Source organism: Oncorhynchus mykiss, chromosome 16 (genome assembly GCF_013265735.2).
Source record: "Oncorhynchus mykiss isolate Arlee chromosome 16, USDA_OmykA_1.1, whole genome shotgun sequence".
NCBI lineage: Eukaryota > Metazoa > Chordata > Actinopteri > Salmoniformes > Salmonidae > Oncorhynchus > Oncorhynchus mykiss.
Window position 1 is genome coordinate 24,180,305 of NC_048580.1, and position 21,322 is coordinate 24,201,626.

Consider the following 21,322-nt stretch of genomic DNA (forward strand, 5'->3'; position numbering starts at 1 on the left):
TTTGCATGTTTTATATTTTTGTTCAGTATATGATCATGAGTCATATAATGCCTGATAAGAGCACAATTAGGAAAACCAACACTTTGTAGTTTCTTAAATTAACACAAAAATAAAGTGCAATATGGGTTTGAAATCAATATGTAAACATGGCTGACATTGCATAGGCCTATGCTATAAGGTTCTCTTACAAAGAGAGAAATATGCACTTGTGTGACTCATATAGGTGGCGTGTCTGTAGCACGTACTTCTCATTTCACCCTCCGGGGTAATGTGATGGGCTGTCACTGTTAAGAAGCCCTGGAGGTCCATCCACCTGTAATGAGCACAACACCGGGTGCGTTGGCCAATTCATTGACGACTTCTGCTTTAGCTTGCTTATAGAGCGGGTACTGCTTGTTTGCTGAAGTCAGTGCGAGAGAGCCAAGTTCATAACGTGGCACGAGCACTTTCACAAGGTGCTGAAACCCCCTATTCTTCTCAACCACTGAGAATGGGTGCATATCCGCGGCTATAAACATACCTATTTCTCTCGTGATTTTCTTAGGCCCGATCAGAATCGGCTGCGACGGGCTGCTTGAATGCAGAGGGGAGGTGTAGTTATTTTTTTTTGCTCTGGTGCACGGAATACTGGGGTGATGGGCTCTAGTTGCTTTAACGGAATAGCCAGATGACGAGAGATTCTGCTCCGATTTTCCTCGAGGCGTACAACAGTGTAGGCAGCCTGTAGGCCTAGTGTGATCTATTATGTATTCATTCAGCTTCAAAGTGCGTCCCAAACTGAGATCCCAAAACGGTTTGGTGTGAATCCGTGTACCGTTACACCCCTACAATCTGTAGGTCATGTCATTTTATCTTGTACGCAGCCTCTAATCTTTTAAATGCAGCATTTACCCACTTTCTCTCACTCTTTTTCTACCCAACCATCTTTTCTCCCTTGCTACATCCCCCCCCCCCCCCCCCCCAAATCCCTCACCTCACCTATCAGTACGTTTATCATCGAGAAGCAGCCCCCCCAGGTGCTGAAGACCCAGACTAAGTTTGCGGCGACTGTGCGCCTACTGGTGGGCGGGAAGCTCAACGTGCACATGAACCCCCCGCAGGTCAAGGCAGTCATCGTCAGCGAGCAGCAGGCCAAGGCCCTTCTCAAGAATGAGAGCACCCGCAAGTGAGAAGCCACACACACACACCCTCTGACAGGCATACACACTTAAACACACACAGGGCCATAGCCAGGGTCTGAGTTTTGGTGAGGTCCGGATGGGGGTGGGGAGAAATGTTTGCAGTTTTAAAGCTTATTTCCTGCAATTTTACACTTTTCCATGCCTTATGCCATGTTAATATATTTGAGTGACAGAAAAAATAGTGCCCTGCATGCCCAGTCTATAATTCAGCCATGAATATTACAGGTGTAGATAGCTGGCTAGCTAGACGACCTAGACTAATTTACCAATTACATTTTGTTTGTCTTTTACAGTGACTGTCAGTGAATCTGTTTGTTTAGAATCGCGCTGCAATGGAAAGCTGCCGTTTTACGGTCTCCTGACCAACTCTTTTTTTTGTTGCACAGATCTGAACTTATTTGTACATAATGTTTCCGCCATTGTTTCTTTCCTATGACCGAAAAGACCTTCTGGACATCAGAACATCGATCACTAACCTCGATTTGCATCACTGGAGGTTGGATCATAATTGGTCATATGGACACAGAGAGAAACAGATTACACTGAGTGTACAAAATATTAGGAACACCTGCTTTTTCCTGTACACACTGACATGGTGAATCCAGGTGAAAGCTGTCATACCTTTGTGGATGTCGCCTGTTAAAAACCACTTCAGTCAGTGTAGACCGGTTAAAGAAGTATTTTCAAGCCTTGAGACATCGTTAATGTGCCATTCAGAGGGTGAATGGGCAAGACAAAAGATTTAAGTGCCTTTGAACGTTGTATGTGCCAGGTGCACTTGTTTCAGTGTGTTAAGAACTCAAACGCTGCTGGGTTTTTCACACTCAATTAACCTGATTGTGGAAAATGTATGCTCAGTTTGTTGTGCACCGTATTGCGGTACCGCTAGCAACATTTTAGCAACAGACTTATGGGCTAGCTGTCTAGTCTGTGTTTTATAAATGTGCAATGAGCATAAAATAGATGCATAAGGAATTGGCAAATTGTTCTCTTTCTGAGAAATTAGCGTCTTATCCAGGTAGGCCATTTGATTTCAACATCTAAACAAAGTGAACGACCTATCGTTCAAACGGTTGGAGACAGACAGGAGGGTGTATTCATAACAGTTCAACTGTTCTACCTTGTTAGCAAAGCAAATAGATCCAAGTTGGCTGCACTTCAAACATAAAGATTAGCTGGCTACTCACTAGCACTGGGCTTGTGCTTGAGAGATTGTTTGAGACCTGTGTTAACGTTCTATAATGCCCGCTACCAGAGTTGGTCGTTATTGTTGGATGTGCATTGTACATGGATGGTTCTGGTTAGTTTTTCTAACAAATAGGGCATATTTATAGACATGAAAGCCAGATCCGTGAATATAACTATTTTGATTAAATTAACTTATTTGTGGGTCTTATGGTTGAAGGATCATATTTACTCTAGGTTTAATTTTACAAGCCCTGAATTCATGAATCATTCATGAATGTTTGAAATGCAGTGTGTTGATATTTTATTTTATTTTTACTTAAAAAAAAGAAAGTCCAACAAAAACAGCTGGTGTCTATTTACCACCACTAACCGATGCTGGCACTAAGACCAACCTCAACGAGCTGTATAGGGCCAGAAGCGAACGGGAAAATGCTCTTTCTAGCATGTCACCTGTGCAACTAGAGGATACAAAAGTCCATCGCCTTTATTCATTAGTCAGTGTGGAGCTGCTGGACGAATGGCAAGTCATTTTGTTTGGCTTGGTAGCTATCTGGCTATGCGATCCTTATTTTTATTTTTTTTACCTTTATTTAACTAGGCAAGTCAGTTAAGAACAAATTCTTATTTTCAATGACGGCCTAGGAACAGTGGGTTAACTGCCTGTTCAGGGGCAGAACGACAGATTTTCGGGGATTCGAACTTGTAACCTTTCGGTTACTAGTCCAACGCTCTAACCACTAGGCTACCCTGCCACCCCGGATGTAGCAGGGCTTTTAAACTATCATGGATTACAAAGGGAAACACAGCCACGAGCTGCCCTGTGATGCGAGCCTACCAGACGAGCTAAATGCTTTCAAAGCTCGCTTCGAGGCAAGCGACACTGAACCATGCATGCGAGTGCCAGCTGTTCCAAATGACTGATCACGCTCTCCGTAGCTGATGTAAGACTTTCAAACAGGTTAACATTTACAAGGTCGCAGGGCCAAGCCGGTAATCAGGATGCATACTCTGAGCATGCTCTGGAAAGTGTCTTCACTGACATTTACAACCTTTCTCTGACCCAGTCTGTATTACCTACATATTTCAAGCAGACCACCATTGTCCCTATGCCCAACAACGCCAAGGTAACCTGTCTACATGACTATCTCCCCGTAGCACTCACATCTGTAGCCATGCAATGCTTTGAAGGCTGGTCATGGCTCACATCAAGGCCATCATTCCAGACACCCTGGACCCACTCCAATTTGCATACTTCCTCCACAGATGACACAATCTCTATTGCACTCCACACTGCCCACTCCCATCTTGACAAGAGGTACACCTATGTGAAAATACTCATTGACTACAGCTCAACGTTTAACAAAAACGTGCTGAATACTACAGGTGTAGACCTTACCGTGAAATGCTTACTTACAAGCCCTTAACCACTGTATTCGTAGTAATATGTACATGCAGTTTAAGTCGGAAGTTTACATACACCTTAGGCCTTACATTTAAACTCAGTTTTTCACAATTCCTGACATTTAATCCTAGTAAAAATTCCCTGTCTTAGGTCAGTTAGGTTCACCTACTGATGATTTACCTGCTGATTTATTTCAGCTTTTATTTCTTTCATCACATTACCAGTGGGTCAGAAGTTTACATACACTCAATTAGTATTTGGTAGCATTGCCTCTAACTTGGGTCAAACGTTTCGGGTAGCCTTCCACAAGCTTCCCACAATAATTTGGGTGAATTTTGGCCCATTCCTCCTGACAGAGCTGGTGTAACTGAGTCAGGTTTGTAGGCCTCCTTGCTTGTGCACGCTTTTTCTGTTCTTCCCACAAATTTTCTATAGGATTGAGGTCAGGGCTTTGTGATGGCCACTCCAATACCTTGACTTTGTTGTCCTGCTTGGGGTCATTGTTCATTTGGAAGACCCATTTGCGACCAAGCTTTAACTTCCTGACTGATGTCTTGATGTTGCTTCCATATATCCATAGAATTTTCTTTCCTCATGATGCCATCTATTTTGTGAAGTTACCAGTCCCTTCTGCAGCGAAGCACCCCCACAACATGATGCTGCCACCCCGTGCTTCACGGTTGGGATGGTGTTCTTCGGCTTGCAAGCCTCCCCCTTTTTCCTCCAAACATAACGATGGTAATTATGGCCAAACAGTTCTATTTTTGTTTCATCAGACCAGAGGACATTTCTCCAGAAAGTACGGTCTTTGTCCCCATGTGCAGTTGCAAACCGTAGCCTGGCTTTTTTTATGGCGGTTTTGGAGCAGTGGCTTCTTCCTTGCTGAGCAGCCTTTCAGGTTATGTCGATATAGGACTCGTTTTACTGTGGAAATAGATACTTTTGTACCTGTTTCCTCCAGAATCTTCATCAAGGTCCTTTGCTGTTGTTCTGGGATTGATTTGCACTTTTTGCTCCAAAGTACATTAATCTCTAGGAGACAGAACGTGTCTCCTTCCTGAGTATTATGATGGCTGCGTGGTCCCATGGTGTTTATACTTGCATACTATTGTTTGTACAGATGAACGTGGTACCTTCAGGTGTTTGGAAATTGCTCCCAAGGATGAACCAGACTTGTGGAGGTCTACAATTAAAAAAAATATATATAATAATAATTGCTGAGGTCTTGGCTGATATCTTTTGATTTTCCCTTGATGTCAAGCAAAAGAGACACTGAGTTTGAAGGTAGACCTTGAAATACATCCTAACTGACTTGCCAAAACTATAGTTTGTTAACAATAAATCTGTGGAGTGGTTAAAAAATGAGTTTTAATGACTCTAACCCAAGTGTATGTAAACTTCCGACATCAACTCGGTACTGGTACCCGTGTGTATACAGCCACGTTCTACTTTGTGTATTAATTATTACTTTTATTATTGTGTTATTACATTTCTATTATTTCTCTATTTTTTTTCTTTCTGCATGGTCAGGAAGGGCCTGGAGGAAACAGGTACAGAAGTATCTATAAGCATTTCACTGTTAGTCTACACCTGTTGTTTACGAATGTGACGTAGAAGATTTGATATATAATGAGGAAAACTGCTAAAGCGCAACTAAGTTTCGAAATTGCACCTTGTGTATTCAAACTTTCAGCAGTAAGTTAAAGACCTGATTGAGTTCCTAAAAAAAACTGAGGTCCGGACCTTCATTGTTGGCTACGGCCCTAAACACACACACATACAAAATGTGAAACTTCTACTCGGTCCAATTCTAGGGCCACTACTGTCACCCGCAACCAAAAGTTGACAAATATACACATTTGTACATGTACACACGCACACAACAGTTTGACAGATTTATGTCTCTTGTCTGTGTTGCAGTGACAGCAGTGGAGAAATTCTCAACAACAACTGTGTGATGGAATACCACCGAACCACAGGAACCCTGAGTGCTCACTTCAGGAACATGGTGAGTTAGGATAAATAAGCAACCAACGCTCAGTTTTTTTATTTTTATGTCAAACATGTACAGGTGTATTAACCCTTTACACCGTTGGGAATTGGCCAGAAGAAATATGAAAAGCACATGCATAAGCTTGGTAGCAATTGAAAGGGAACAATTTGGAGATTACGGAAGCATTATTAGACCAAAGTTGAGGATACAACAGTTCACCTGACACAAGACTGAATCCAGACATTACAGAGTTGATCTTATGTGCATTTTACATTTACTGTACTTTTTGCTGCATTTGTTAACGAAATCTGAAAATACATTCAGTAACATAAGAATATTCCTGCAAAATGTGGGGTAGGTGCAACATAAGACACACAAAAATGACAAGAAGAGCTCCCCTATGTGCTGTTGAGGAACTAGAGCAAGCACACTTGTAGTTTTGTTTGGAACACAGCCCTGCATCACACAATTACTGTTTACGGTGGATCCAAAAACAGGCCATTTTATAAATCGCGATCTGAGGTGGGCATCATTTGAAAGCTTGTTTTATTGCCAACATGACCAGCTAAGTTTCTAAAATATGATCTTAGTGTTTGGGCTTTCACAGGGCAATTCGGGTAGAAATGAGTCATGCGTGCGTTCAGGTGTGTGTTCCGCAGCTCCATTTTCTTGACAATGGACAAACCGGTTCATTCTGTTCAGGACAGCACAGGGTTGTGATGCCATGTCATCTTGTAACTGTACATCAGACGTGGTGATCATAAACGTTGAAACTGTATATATTATGTTATGGAAAGGTGAAGTACACATTTGGTGTTTAATGTAATCCTCAAGGTCTCATCTTTCACCAGACATAGTCCTCTTAATTTACATTGTTTCCATCTCTGACAACAAATGTGCAAAGGTTGTCCAATTTAGCGGGAGGGATGTGGGGCAAGTTCTTGTTGCGAGCGGTGCTCAAGTTCAGAACGGCTGTCAGTCAAAACCCATAGTGCTTTGAAGCGCAGAGCATAAGTTTAACTGTACAGCCAGCTCGTTCCAATTTAGGGGCTTATCTGCTCAAATCTGCCATTTTCAACCTATATACAGGTACGAGTGTAAAGGGTTGATACGCATGTGTGAATTGGAAATGTGTTTTTTGCATATCCCAACTCCCCCTGAGACACCCTCGGAGAGTGGGGTCACGGCCTGGGTCTGCCATTATCAACGGCGACCCTGGAGCTATTAGGTTTAAGTGCTTTGTTCAAGGGCACGTCGGCAGATTTTTCACCTTGTCAGCTCGGGGATTCGTTACTGGCCCAACACTCTAACTGCTAGGTTAGAATGAGTTACAATTACATTACTGATTTATTGTAAATATATTTATAATTGGACTTAATTGGCATTTTACTCGAACCTTTTGTGGTTTTGCCAAATTGTGATACATATACAGTGCCTTGCGAAAGTATTTGGCCCCCTTGAACTTTGTGACCTTTTGCCACATTTCAGGCTTCAAACATAAAGATATAAAACTGTATTTTTTTGTGAAGAATCAACAACAAGTGGGACACAATCATGAAGTGGAACGAAATTTATTGGATATTTCAAACTTTTTTAACAAATCAAAAACTGAAAAATTGGGCGTGCAAAATTATTCAGCCCCCTTAAGTTAATACTTTGTAGCGCCACCTTTTGCTGCGATTACAGCTGTAAGTCGCTTGGGGTATGTCTCTATCAGTTTTGCACATCGAGAGACTGAAATTTTTTCCCATTCCTCCTTGCAAAACAGCTCGAGCTCAGTGAGGTTGGATGGAGAGCATTTGTGAACAGCAGTTTTCAGTTCTTTCCACAGATTCTCGATTGGATTCAGGTCTGGACTTTGACTTGGCCATTCTAACACCTGGATATGTTTATTTTTGAACCATTCCATTGTAGATTTTGCTTTATGTTTTGGATCATTGTCTTGTTGGAAGACAAATCTCCGTCCCAGTCTCAGGTCTTTTGCAGACTCCATCAGGTTTTCTTCCAGAATGGTCCTGTATTTGGCTCCATCCATCTTCCCATCAATTTTAACCATCTTCCCTGTCCCTGCTGAAGAAAAGCAGGCCCAAACCATGATGCTGCCACCACCATGTTTGACAGTGGGGATGGTGTGTTCAGCTGTGTTGCTTTTACGCCAAACATAACGTTTTGCATTGTTGCCAAAAAGTTCAATTTTGGTTTCATCTGACTAGAGCACCTTCTTCCACATGTTTGGTGTGTCTCCCAAGTGGCTTGTGGCAAACTTTAAACAACACTTTTAATGGATATCTTTAAGAAATGTCTTTCTTCTTGCCACTCTTCCATAAAGGCCAGATTTGTGCAATATACGACTGATTGTTGTCCTATGGACAGAGTCTCCCACCTCAGCTGTAGATCTCTGCAGTTCATCCAGAGTGATCATGGGCCTCTTGGCTGCATCTCTGATCAGTCTTCTCCTTGTATGAGCTGAAAGTTTAGAGGGACGGCCAGGTCTTGGTAGATTTGCAGTGGTCTGATACTCCTTCCATTTCAATAGTATCGCTTGCACAGTGCTCCTTGGGATGTTTAAAGCTTGGGAAATATTTTTGTATCCAAATCCGGCTTTTAACTTCTTCACAACAGTATCTCGGACCTGCCTGGTGTGTTCCCTGTTCTTCATGATGCTCTCTGCGCTTTTAACGGACCTCTTAGACTATCACAGTGCAGGTGCATTTATACGGAGACTTGATTACACACAGGTGGATTGTATTTATCATCATTAGTCATTTAGGTCAACATTGGATCATTCAGAGATCCTCACTGAACTTCTGGAGAGAGTTTGCTGCACTGAAAGTAAAGGGGCTGAATAATTTTGCACGCCCAATTTTTCAGTTTTTGATTTGTTAAAAAAGTTTGAAATATCCCATAAATGTCGTTCCACTTCATGATTGTGTCCCACTTGTTGTTGATTCTTCACAAAAAAATACAGTTTTATATCTTTATGTTTGAAGCCTGAAATGTGGCAAAAGGTCGCAAAGTTCAAGGGGGCCGAATACTTTCGCAAGGCACTGTATGTACATGTGGTCAAAATGTTGCAGCATTTTTGTAGTTGTGGTCGATAAGCAGAGATTGTGTTGTGGTCTCTCCTGTGTTTTCTAGTCCCTGAAGCGGATCAAGCGGTCGGACCGTCGCGGGGCAGAGTCGGTCACAGAGGAGAAGTTCACTGTCATGTTTGAGTCTCAGTTCAGCGTGGGGGGCAACGAGCTGGTCTTCCACGTCAAGGTTACAGGAAAATCCACTTCTAGAAACACCGGAGCCCAGTTTGTCTAAACATTTAATCCAGATCGAAATAATTCTGTGTAGTCTGTGGTCCCTCTTTTTTTTTTTTATGCAGTTTAAGGCAAAGAGAAGCAGATCTCTAACATACCTCATCATAATGCTATTACAAAGATCATGTTATATGATACCATGATATGTGGTTGAAATATTGTCCGCGTCCTTAAATTAAAGGGGAACACAATTGAATAGGGCAACAAGATTGAGACAACACAGGATCATTTTGATCAGATTGGATGTCTTTCATTTCATTGACATCCATTCTTTAGTGAACTTTGAGTAGGATGACTTAAATGAGTCTATTTAATCACTTAATGCAGTCAGTGTAACTTTTATTTTGTATTCCCCCCCTCCCACCCAGACATTATCTCTCCCCGTCGTGGTGATAGTTCACGGTAGTCAAGACAACAACGCCACGGCAACGGTCCTGTGGGACAATGCTTTTGCAGAGCCGGTGAGTTTATTGGCCTTTACTGGAAGACACTTTGCATACACCCCTGTCTCTTATCTGCCACTAAGCGTTGGAAAGGTTCGGAACAACTCCTGTATATATCATTCTTATTGCTGTTCCAACCCTCTTTTCCACTCCCTCATACACACACTCTGCTTTCCTCCTCCATCCCCCCTCCCCCAGGGCAGGGTGCCATTCGTCGTTCCTGACAAGGTGCTGTGGCCCCAGCTGTGTGAAGCCCTAGACATGAAATACAAGGCAGAGATGCACAGTGCCCGCGGCCTCTGCGACGACAACCTGGTCTTCCTGGCCCAGAAGGCATTCAGCAGCGCCAGCATAAACCCAGAAGACTACCGCAGCATGACCATGTCCTGGGCCCAGTTCAACCGGGTACGACCGTTTTTGATTAAGACTTTTAGATTGTTTTACCACAGCAGTGACTATTATTACCGCCACATGACCATGTCTTGGCCCCGGTACAAACCAGTTCTAACCGTTTCACCACTGACTACTACTGCGACATGACCATTAAACCACTGGAATAGGGATGTTTCCACACAGACTTAAAGCTGGAATCCACGATGACGAAACGGCCATGTCCGTTTGCGGTATTACAACAAAAGTAATTTTACTGCAAACAACAGTTTTTTTTCCGCCCTTGGACTTCATTGCACACATAATTAAAGAGCACTATGTATTGTAATTTAGTTGACCATTCTCAACAACGCTCCTCAGCTCGGTAACAATGGTGGTGGGGAGGCCAGTGGAGCTGTTTGACCCTACTGCGGATTCCATCTTTAAGACTTTAACAGCAATGCCAGTGTCAAAAGTATTTGTAATAGAAAGAAAACCAATGGTATTGCGAAGCAGGTTTGATTATCTATGCTATCCACAGGAGAGCTTGCCAGGGAGGAACTTCACTTTCTGGCAGTGGTTTGACGGAGTCATGGAGCTCATGAAGAAACACCTGAAGCCCCACTGGAATGACGGGTAAGAGAGGAGTGCTTCAATTCAGAGCTTTTCCATTCGTGGATGTGTGGCCAAATTCTCTGGATGCTTCTTCCCTATAGCTTAACAACCGTACCTTTTGCGCTCCTGCGGGATTATCTACTTTACACAACAGCAAAAAGTATGTACCCGCTGCTCGCTCTGCTACCGCTTCTGCCTCCTTCCTGTTCTCACTCACCCCCACACATGATCGGCCGTCTTTGTCTGGTGTACAAACTTTGACAAACTGCAACTGTAAAGTGCCTTTCTCTGTTGTAAGCTGTCTGTAATAAACAACAAACAAATTTACTGCTCGCACACATTGTAACATCTGTGGGACGGGGCGGTTCAATTCGCTCCTGCAGCCTCAGCCTTTCCATTAACCCTGTTATTAGACCATTTTTGATGAAAGGAATGAGTTGAATAAGCAGCCTTTTGACCATGCTCTTATTGTGAAAATCTGTCTTTAGAATTGTGCAATGAAATAGGGCAACGTGTGTGCACTTTTTAATTTTTTTACATATTGTGTGAATTTGTGTGAGTGCTTGCGAAACATTAACTTCCATACTGTGTGTGTGCGCGTGTACTGTGTACGCATGTGTGTATGTTTACGTACTGCGTATTCGTGTTACACAGGGCGATCTTGGGCTTTGTGAATAAACAGCAGGCCCAGGACATGCTGATGTCCAAGCCCAACGGGACCTTCCTGCTCCGCTTCAGTGACTCTGAGATCGGGGGCATCACCATCGCCTGGGTGGCAGAGAACCCTAACAAAGCGGGTACTGTACTCTACTACCCACCTAGGAGTAAGCAGAGTGTTTTCGGGCCAATACATGAGCCTATGCATGGTTCTCCACATCGTGTGATGGAGTGTAGGTAATTGAGGCAGGAAAAACCTTGTTGCCGATTTTATTCAGTTGGTTGACAAACGGCTAACATAACGTAGATGCATATGATCTTAATATGTGACTTGTACACAAAGCTACTTAATGGACTTTTTAGATGTTCTCTGTCGCCTTAGTCCAGGTCTGTCCCTCAAAAAAATGTGATGTCAATGAGCCTAATCTGGCTAAATTGAGGTTGAAAGGATATTTTTCTATGATATTGTTTTCCAGGGGAGAGGCTGGTGTGGAACCTCATGCCGTACACCACCAAAGACTTCTCCATCCGCTCACTAGCCGACCGCATCAGTGACCTCAACCACCTTATGTTCCTCTATCCCGACCGGCCCAAGGACGAGGTGTTCTCCAAGTACTACACCCCTCCCCTCTGTACGTACCCTCCTCCTCATCCTTAACTTTATTTTTGTTTCTTAAATAAGTTAAGGTGATCTCAAATTTGTCTGTTCTCATTTTCTCTCAGCAAAAGCAGTGGATGGCTACGTCAAACCACAGATCAAGCAGGTTGTGCCAGAGTACGTATACTATCATACCATTTTTTTACGATTTCTAAACCCACACACTGAACCGAAAATACCCAATTCCAAATCTGGCGCTAGCCTCTACGCTATCATATGGCGATTTGTAATTGGGCAATTGCGTGTAAATTACTTTTCTTTGTTTTTCTTTTGGTTTATGATGAAGACTCATGAAGCATTTCTAAGTTATATTCTTCAATAATCAATGGGTAAATACCCAAAATGTAAACAGTTTCCCAAATCCCAGACTGTAGCTTTAATGTGATTGTGCTTCCTGTCCTCCCTGTAGATTCACTACTCCCAACCCTGAGCCGTCCAGTGGGAACCCCACCTATATGGACCAGGCACCCTCCCCGTCAGTGGCTCACCCCATCAACTTTGCAATTTTCCCTCCCATGTAAGTACACTACAGATGGGGAAAGTATCAATGTACAGCAGTGACTAGTCATTAGATGACATGCAGTTCCCTCTAAGCTGCGTGCTTGCCCCGGCTACCCACCTCCCCCCACGACTGCCGCGCAGTAGAAATACCAGCTCACGCAGAGATGCACAAGTATACTCCGTTAGTTTACACTATATATTTATATCAGCGTTTCCCTCTAATATGGGACTTGTGATTGAATCAACATATATCACCAACCCTTTGAAAGCAACAAAACTAGCTTTGCAAGATTGAGTCAGGGATTTTGTTGTAGGTAGAGCGCACTAGAGGAGAATTCTGACAGGTAACCTACGAGCTGTATTTTTCTTTATCCCACCATCGCGAGTGGGTGCGCTTATCAGATCGAAGTGCAGATTCGCGTGTGCACATTTGTTGCTATTTACAAGTTATTAGCCTATATATGTGTATATATATATATGTATATATATGTATATATATATCATATATATATATATCATATATATATATATCATATATATATATCATATATATATATATCATATATATATCATATATATATATCACATATATATATCATATATATATCATATATATATCATATATCATATATATAATATATATATCATATATATATATATATATAGATATCATATATCATATGATGTATAGCTGTAGATATATTTGTGTGTGTGTGTATAATTAAAAACGACAAATTGTGTTTTATGTAGGAATTGGTTTGAAGCTGAAGAATAAAATAAATTCACATGAGCACCCAATATGCGTATTTCACTCATGTGCTACCAAGGTTTTCCAGCACACAGCTTTGACCTACTACAGTAGCTAAGTTGGTCTATTTTACTTCCAACAATGTGTAGGCAGGTTGCTTAGGATTCAAACATTCTTAAACAGCCTAATTCATACTCTTCAGCTGCATAATGGACTTTACAGTGACCTGCTATTAAAATAATGTTTATCATTAGCCTATAGTAGGTCAAAGCTGTGTGCTACAAAACCTGGGTAGCTCATGGGTGAAGTACGCATGTGAATTTTGCTACACGTTTGAATCATCAAAAACAAGAAAGCAACATTTGTCCGGTGAAGTCCACAAAACATTGCATGTAACAATCAGATACCCGTGTCCCTCACGCGTTACGGTTGAGCTAACGTAGGCTAATGTGATTAGCATGAGGTTGTAAGTAACAAGAAAATTTCCCAGGACATAGACATATCTGATATGGGCAGAAATCTTAAATTCTTGTTGATCTAACTGCACTGTCCAATTTACAGTAGCTATTATAGTGATAGAATAGCTTGCTATTGTTTGAGGAGTGCACAGTCATGAACCTGAACATTTATTAATAAACCAATTAGGCACATTTGGGCAGTCTTGTATAACAGTTTGAACAGAAATGCAATGGTTTATTGAATCCGTCTAATATTTTGCACAAACAATGATGCCATCTAGTGGCCAAAATCTAAATTGCACTTGGGCTGGAATAATACATTTTGGCCTTTCTCTTGTATTTCAAAGATGGAACAATTTTAATTTGTGTTATCTTTTACCAGATCTAATGTTTTATATTTCCTACATTCATTTCACATTTCCACAAACTTCAAAGTGTTTCCTTTCAAATGGTAGCAAGAATATGCATATCCTTGCTTCAGGTTCTGAGCTGCAGGCAGTTAGATTTGGGTATGTCATTTTAGGTGAAAATTGGGGGGGGGTTTAAGAGGTTTGCTTCCAACATTTTTGGACTACCTAAAAGCTGTTGATTTAGAACCAGAGTTATCGCAAGTTGCAAAGAAAACAGGAGCTGCCTCCACTATTCCAGCACCATTTCAACGTCAAATCGCCTATGCTTAGTCTAATACAGTGACAACTTAGAAAATACCAAAAGTTTTTGTCCAATCAACTGTAAGCTAAATATGTTGTGGCTGTACATGGCACTGATTTGTGTGTGTTGACTCACTCTACTTGTAGAGGAACGCCAATGCCATCCTCTTTCATGTTACTGAAACGGTCTATGACTCCATCATATATTACACACTTTTTAGATTTTGTTGTCCTAGGCTACCTGGCTAAATTGCTTGCTCGCTAGCCTAACTTATTTCATGGGCAACTATGAGCCAGCATGTTAACATTAGCCTACTACATATTGAACTTCAATCATCTAAGGCCAGGCGTACAATGTATGAGTTTATGGCTAGATCAGAATCGCCATTATAATCATTAGCCGGTACGGAGATTTAAGTAAAACCACAAGTCCAAATCCCGATCTTCATCCATGACTAATTTAGGAAATGGACGATTTTAGCCACTGGAGGACAATGACACTTTCTGTCAATTACATTTAACTTTTATTGTGATTGGTGTGAAGCCAAATCCAAGCTGGCTTCCCTTGACACTTCTTTTTTTTTTTACTCCAGGACCATTCAAAGTTGAGTTCACTCAGTTTAGCTCAACCCTGATTTACTATTATTTTCTTACCAAAGGAGGCCAAATGCTCGCTGGCTTTCCTTACTATTGAATTCAATGCTATTGGAGGAGGGGGGGGGGGGGGGGGCTCTAAGCTGACATTTGGAATTGTTGTCTGATGGTGACAGTAAGCTTTCATTGCACAGTGTTTTGTTGTTTGTTCACTCTGTACTGATTTTTAAAGATTTATTTCTCTGGCTTGGTTAAAAAAACATGTCTAAAACAGTTGCTGTATTGAAACCGGTAACATAGCTAACCAAGTTGGCAAGCGCAATGTTTTATACAGCACATTTTAGTACGTTCCTGCCTTATTCTAAAATGTATTAAATAAAAATACAAAATCCTCATCAATCTACACACAATACCCCATAATGACAAAGCGAAAACAGGTTTTTAGAAATGTTTGCAAATGTATTTATAAAAAAAAATTAACAGTGACTTCCCAAGTGGCACAGCATTCTAAGGCACTGATCAGTGCTAGATATGTCACTACAGATCCTGGTTTGATCCTGGGCTGTGTCGGAACTGGCTGCGAACAGGAAACCCATGAGGTGGCGCACAATTGGCCAAGCGTCGTCCGGGTTAGGGGAGGGTTTGGCCGGCTTGGATGTCCTTGTCCCATCGTGCTCTAGCAACTCCTTCTGGCGGCCGGGCTCATGCATGCTGGCTTCAGTTGCCAGCTGTATGGTGTTTCCTTCCATACATTGGTACGGCTGGCTTCCGGGTTAAGCGAGCAGTGTGTCTTGAAGCAGTGCGGCTTGGCGGGGTCTTGTTTCAGAGGACTCATTTCTCTCGATCTTCACCTCTCCCGAGTCCGCATGGGAGTTGCAGCGATGGGACAAGACTGTAACTACCAATTTGAATATCACAAAAAGGGGATAAAAAGTACATTAAAAATATATATATGAATAATTAAATTAAATAATTTACATAGGTATTCAGACCCTTTGCTATGAGACTCAAAATGTAGCTCCTGTTTCCATTGATCATCCTTGATGTTTGGAGTCTACCTGTGGTAAATTCAATTGATTGGACAGGATTTGGAAAGGCACACATCTGTCTATATAAGGTCCCACAGTTGACAGTGCATGGCAGAACAAAAACCAAGCCATGAGGTCAAAGGACTTGTCCGTAGAGCTCCGAGACCAGATTGTGTCGAGGTACAGATCTGGGGAAGGGTACCAAAAAATTGCTGCGGAATTGAATGTCCCCACGAACACACTGGCTTCCATCATTCTTAAATGGAAGAAGTTTGGAACCACCAAGAGACTTCGTGGAGTTGGCTGCCGAGCCAAACTGAGCAATCGGGGGAGAAAGGGCATTGGTCAGGAAGGTGACCAAGAACCCGATGGTCACTCTGATAGAGCTCCAGTGTTCCTCTGTGGAGATGGTTGTCCTCCTGGAACTTTCTCCCATCTCTGCAGCACTCCACCTATCAGGCCTTTATGGTAGTGGCCAGACAGAAGCCACCCCTCAGTAAAAGGCACATGACATCCCGCTTGGAGTTTGCCAAAAGGCACCTAAAGGACTCTCAGACCATGAGAAACAAGATTATCTGGTTTTATGAAACCAAGATTGAAGTATTTGACCTGAATGCTAAGTGTCACATCTGGAGGAAACCAGGCACCATCTCTACGGTGAAGCATGGTGGTGGCAGCATCATGCTGTGAGGTTGTTTTTCAGCTGCAGGGACTTGTAGACTAGGACAACAGGACAACGACCCTAAGCACACAGCCAAGACAACGCAGGAGTGGCTTCGGGACAAGTCTCAATGTCCTTCAGTGGCTCAGCCAGCACCCGGACTTGAACCCGGTAGAACATCTCTGGAGAGACCTGAAAATAGCTGTGCAGCGACGCTCCGCATTCAACCTGACAGTGCTCGAGAGGAACTGCAGAGAAGAATGGGAGAAACTCCCCAAATACAGGTGTGCCAAGCTTGTAGCGTCATACCCAAGAAGACTCAAGGCTGTAATCGCTGCCAAAGGTGCTTCAACAAAGTACTGAGTAAGGGGCTTGAATACTTATGTAAATGTGATATTTCAGTTTTTGCTTTGTCATTATGGGGTATTGTGTGTAGATTGAAGGTTAAAAACAATTGAATCCATTTTAGAATCCGGCTGTAATGTGGAAAAAGTCGATGTTTTTGAATACTTTCCGTAAATAGCTATTTCCATGTACAAATGTTATGGAATGCATTTGCTCCATTTGGTTTTACTGGTAGACCACTGATAGGCCTACATTATGCTCAAATAGCCACAGTAGCCTATTTGGCCACTGTATAAAACTAACCTCTGTGTTTATGGTGAACACACGCTGGAAGTTTCTCACAATGTTGAAGTTTCTGCTCACAAGACCTGAAATTGACTTTGAGCTGATTATTGTTAATGTATTTAATGTTTTGGATGATTTTATATCTATATTTGGCTCCAAGTATCGATTTCTTTTTTCTAATAATAAAATTTTTATCTACATACACACACACACACACACACAATTATATCTATCTATCTAAAGGTTTGGACACCTACTCACTCAAGGGTTTTTCTTTATTTGTACCATTTTCTACACTGTAGAATAATAGTGAAGACCTCAACTATGAAATAACACATATGGAATAATGTAGTAACCCAAAAAGTGTTAAACAAACTATATATAATAATATATTCTAAATTCTTCAAAGTAGCCGTAAATAGCTATTTAAGTAGCCACCCTTTGCCTTTGCACACTATTTGCTTTCTATTCGCTTTCTCTCAACCAGCTTCACCTGGAATGCTTTTCCAACAGTCTTGAAGGAGTTCCCACATATGCTGAGCACTTATTGGCTGCTTTTCCTTCACTTTGTGGTCCAACTCATCCCAAACCATCTCAATTGGGTTGAGGTCAGGTGATTGTGGAGGCCAGGTCATCTGAAGCTGGTTAAGAGAATTCCAAGAGTGTGCAAAGCTGTCAAGGCAAAAGGTGGCTACTTTGAAGCGTCACACAGAAACGCCAATATAAACCGTTATATTCTCTCTTGATATCGGGAAAAAGTCAGATTGGAATCAAAATCCCTACCCTTGGCTTTCAAGGCTAGCACACTACAAACTGTACCAGAAGCCCAGTCAAGGCTTGCTTAGTCACGGGTTTCCTAATATGGTCGTTTTCGGAAAGTTGCAACATACAAAGCATTGCGGATTGAAATGCCCTTAAAAGAGCTGACGTGATTTCTAGGGCTGGGAATTGCCAGGGACAATAAAATATTATCACTGTACTTCGGTGCCGATACCATATGTTTTAGAGATTCTATATGTATTTTGATTCGATACTGCAATTTTTGTGAGTCAATGTTCCAAACATTGCTCACTATACATCTGCTGCAGAGGGACAATTAGAGAGCCATGACAAAACCAAGTTTTGATCAGTCGTGGAGATAAGGTAATGGGTTAAACTTGTTTGCTCACCTTTAAAAAATTTTTTTTTAAAAGAAGAGAACGAGATAAAATGATGAGAAATACTGCCTAGCAAATCAATACTTGGAGTCATAGCATCTATATAAAACCGGAAAACAATTATATTGCGACACAATACTACCCTCAAATTCAACTCTGGACTTCAAATTGCATTTTTTCATTGTTCCTCTCTAATCAGGGACTGATTTAGATGTGGGACACCAGGTGGGTGCAATTAATTATCAGGGAGAACAGAAAACCATCAGGCTTCGGACCTCGTAGGGTAAGAGTTCAATACCCCTGCCCTACTATATAGATTCTTTCCCCCATCACTAATGATTCCTTTTCTCTACATGTCCGGCTTTTGGTACAGATATTCTATCAGATATCACACAACGTTATGCCTTACTGATTGCGGTCTGTATGTCTCCCTTCCCACCCCAGCAGAAGTGACCCCATGATGGACGCAGATGGAGAGTTTGACCTGGAAGACACCATGGATGTGGCCCGACACGTGGAGGAGCTTCTGCGGCGGCCCATGGCCAACCAGTGGGACGGCCAACAGTCCTGAACTTTCACCTTTGACCCCTGACCCTACACCCAACAAGAGCAAGCACCCAGAAAACATCCAATGGTTTTGGTCCCATTGGTTTATATTTTTTTGTCAATTCTCAAAGGTGAAATGTAATATTTGACAGTTCTTGGATTATTTTCTGATCTTCTTGACGTGGCAATTGATTATTTAAAAGAAATAACTAATTGTACCTGAAGAAAAAGCACAGTTGAAAAGGTTTGTTTGGAAGTAAGTACTGAGAAAAATGTAGAAATGTGTGTTACTACAATATACAGCAATATTTTTACAAAAATGTTTAGCTATGCTGCTTATGGCCATCCTCTGAAAATGTTTAAAGAGCAGGAAGGCCTGCACACTGTTTTTATGCTCCCAATTCACAGCTTTATTGACAAGGTTTCGATCCGAACCGGATCTTTGTCAGGTCAAACAAATGGAGTGCTCACAACCCGAAAATGTACACGTTTCACCTCACATGACCATGACACATGGTGGGTGTGGAAACAATTCAATTAACTTTTACTCACAGTTAATCCGAGGTACATGTGGTCCTAAAGGATTATAGACATACAAATAGGGCTGAGTTAACCTAGGCAACTTTTTTTTTTTTAAAGGCCTTAGATCTAATTACAGTGTTCCTTTTCAAAAACCAACTTGTGTACCTCTAATAATTTAGATATCAATGAGATGGGCACGTGTAGTAGTCTTCGAAAATATAATATGTACAAAATGACCAACTGGAGACCTAGCCGTCAAGACAAATCAACGTAACATATTTATGTAAAAAATAGTCTCAAATTCTTCATTCATAGCTTTAGGAGACAGTACCCCCCCCCACCCCCCAAGTAGCCTTAACATGTTCAATACCCGTGTATCTCAGAGAGCTGTTGTGACGAGCCTCTGTGAAACGTGCAGCCACAGTTTCTCTGATCAAGAGTCCTGATATTTCTCTTGTGTTCTATGTTTTCACAGCTCGTTTTGTTTTTCCTTCATGGCATAGACCACAAATGCACTTGATCAGGTATACCATTTTAGTTTTTTGTATAACACGTGATACACTTAATCTTAATGGCCTTGCCTGTGATGGGTTGATTGAACGTTGTGCATTTGTTCTTAAAGTTACACTGGGTGCATCGGCCACATCTGTAATTACTGTCCGGCACGTTATCTAGGAAGGTGTTACGTGGCATCGGTGGGAAGGGATGGTTTGGGAGTGAGGCCAGGTCATGTTTTTCTAACGGTCCCGTGCGTCATACACCCAATCCTCTGGTAACGGTAAGGGCAGGAAGCCTAGTGGTTAGAGCGTTGAGCCAGTAACCAAAAGGTTGCTAGATTGAATCTCCCCGCCGACAAGGTAAAAATCTCTCGTTCTACCCCTGAGAAAGGCAGTTAACCCACTGTTCCCCGAGCTCCGAAGACCTGGATGTTGATTTAAGTGTGATTTTTTTTTTTAAATGCGGGAGACGCATTTCAGTTGAATGCATTCAGTTGTACAACTAGGTATCCCCTTTCCCTGTTTGGAGCGTTCGTCCAGACAGTGCAATTGATTGTACTTACAGATCCTGCTTATACAACTGTATTGGGTGATAGGGAGGCTCTTTTTCAGGGAAAGGTACTTTTACTCTTCAGGTTGGTATCGTCAAAGAGGCGCTATAGTCAAAGTACACCGCATTTCTTTAAATGCTCAGTGCTGTATTTGTTTCTAAAGGTTTGGAATGTAACTATGAAATGATTTGAGTCTTGCGTCTGTCTCTGCACCGTTAAATTCAAAATCAACATAACAAAATTACCATTCAGAATGAATTACGTTTGAAGTAGATTCCACCGTTGATTATTGAAATACGATAGTACAGTATTTTGACCCTTTGCATCCTCAAAATGGGGCCCTTGGTTTGAACCGCCATGTGCTGTGTACATTCTGCCTCACATTACATGCGTAATACATGTACAGTATCTTCTGCCTTTGAATGTCAAGTTTACTAGCCTTAATTCAAACTCCTCTTGCTTCTTATTACACTGAACTAGTTTCACTTAGTGTATCAGTTTATTTTTCTAAACAAATGAACTATTAACTAGTAACTTAACTATTGAATTGCTACTCAAATTCATCAGACTACATTATAAACTCAGCGATAACCAATGACCCGCTCTCTTTTTGCTTGATTTAATTTAGTATGAATTAAATACAAAACAAAATGTACCTTTTGCCCAGATCATACCTTGTTGTTTAAGATGTTAATGTTAAGTGTTACCCTTTCACTGAAAATATCCATTTTGAATGGGCTGTGTGATCATGTATTGATATTTCTTTTAACTGTATGCAATCATGTTTTTTGTTACCTATATTTGCAGGCACGCCACCCCTGTTCCTGACACTTAGCTACCCACTCTTTTATCTCAAGTACCACATACAGCTACTACCTTATTTGCCTATTCAGAAGTACTTGCGCAGTATCGTAGCTTCTCTCCTTCTCTTTCTGTGCCTTAAGACACTGACCACGATTGTGAAG

The 21,322-nt window shown here is 41.7% G+C and overlaps 1 protein-coding gene across 4 annotated transcripts in view; it reads left to right on the top strand.

Annotated features, from left to right (window-relative positions):
- The window catches only part of LOC110491683 (signal transducer and activator of transcription 5B), a 35,063-nt gene extending 14,115 nt beyond the window's left edge, over positions 1-20,948 (top strand). For 2 of the 4 annotated variants that reach the window (XM_036946577.1, XM_036946576.1), the window contains exons 9-19: positions 986-1,165; positions 5,692-5,779; positions 8,903-9,025; positions 9,441-9,533; positions 9,714-9,920; positions 10,426-10,520; positions 11,154-11,296; positions 11,633-11,788; positions 11,880-11,931; positions 12,224-12,331; positions 18,686-20,948. In XM_036946577.1, the coding sequence (XP_036802472.1) occupies positions 986-1,165; positions 5,692-5,779; positions 8,903-9,025; positions 9,441-9,533; positions 9,714-9,920; positions 10,426-10,520; positions 11,154-11,296; positions 11,633-11,788; positions 11,880-11,931; positions 12,224-12,331; positions 18,686-18,812 (1,372 nt within the window). In that variant the 3' untranslated portion in view covers positions 18,813-20,948. Of the gene's footprint in view, positions 1-985; positions 1,166-5,691; positions 5,780-8,902; positions 9,026-9,440; positions 9,534-9,713; positions 9,921-10,425; positions 10,521-11,153; positions 11,297-11,632; positions 11,789-11,879; positions 11,932-12,223; positions 12,332-18,440; positions 18,525-18,685 lie in introns of all 4 variants that reach the window. The other 2 variants (XR_005036482.1, XM_036946578.1) reach the window with 2 other exon arrangements.
- Positions 20,949-21,322: the final 374 nt, after the last annotated feature.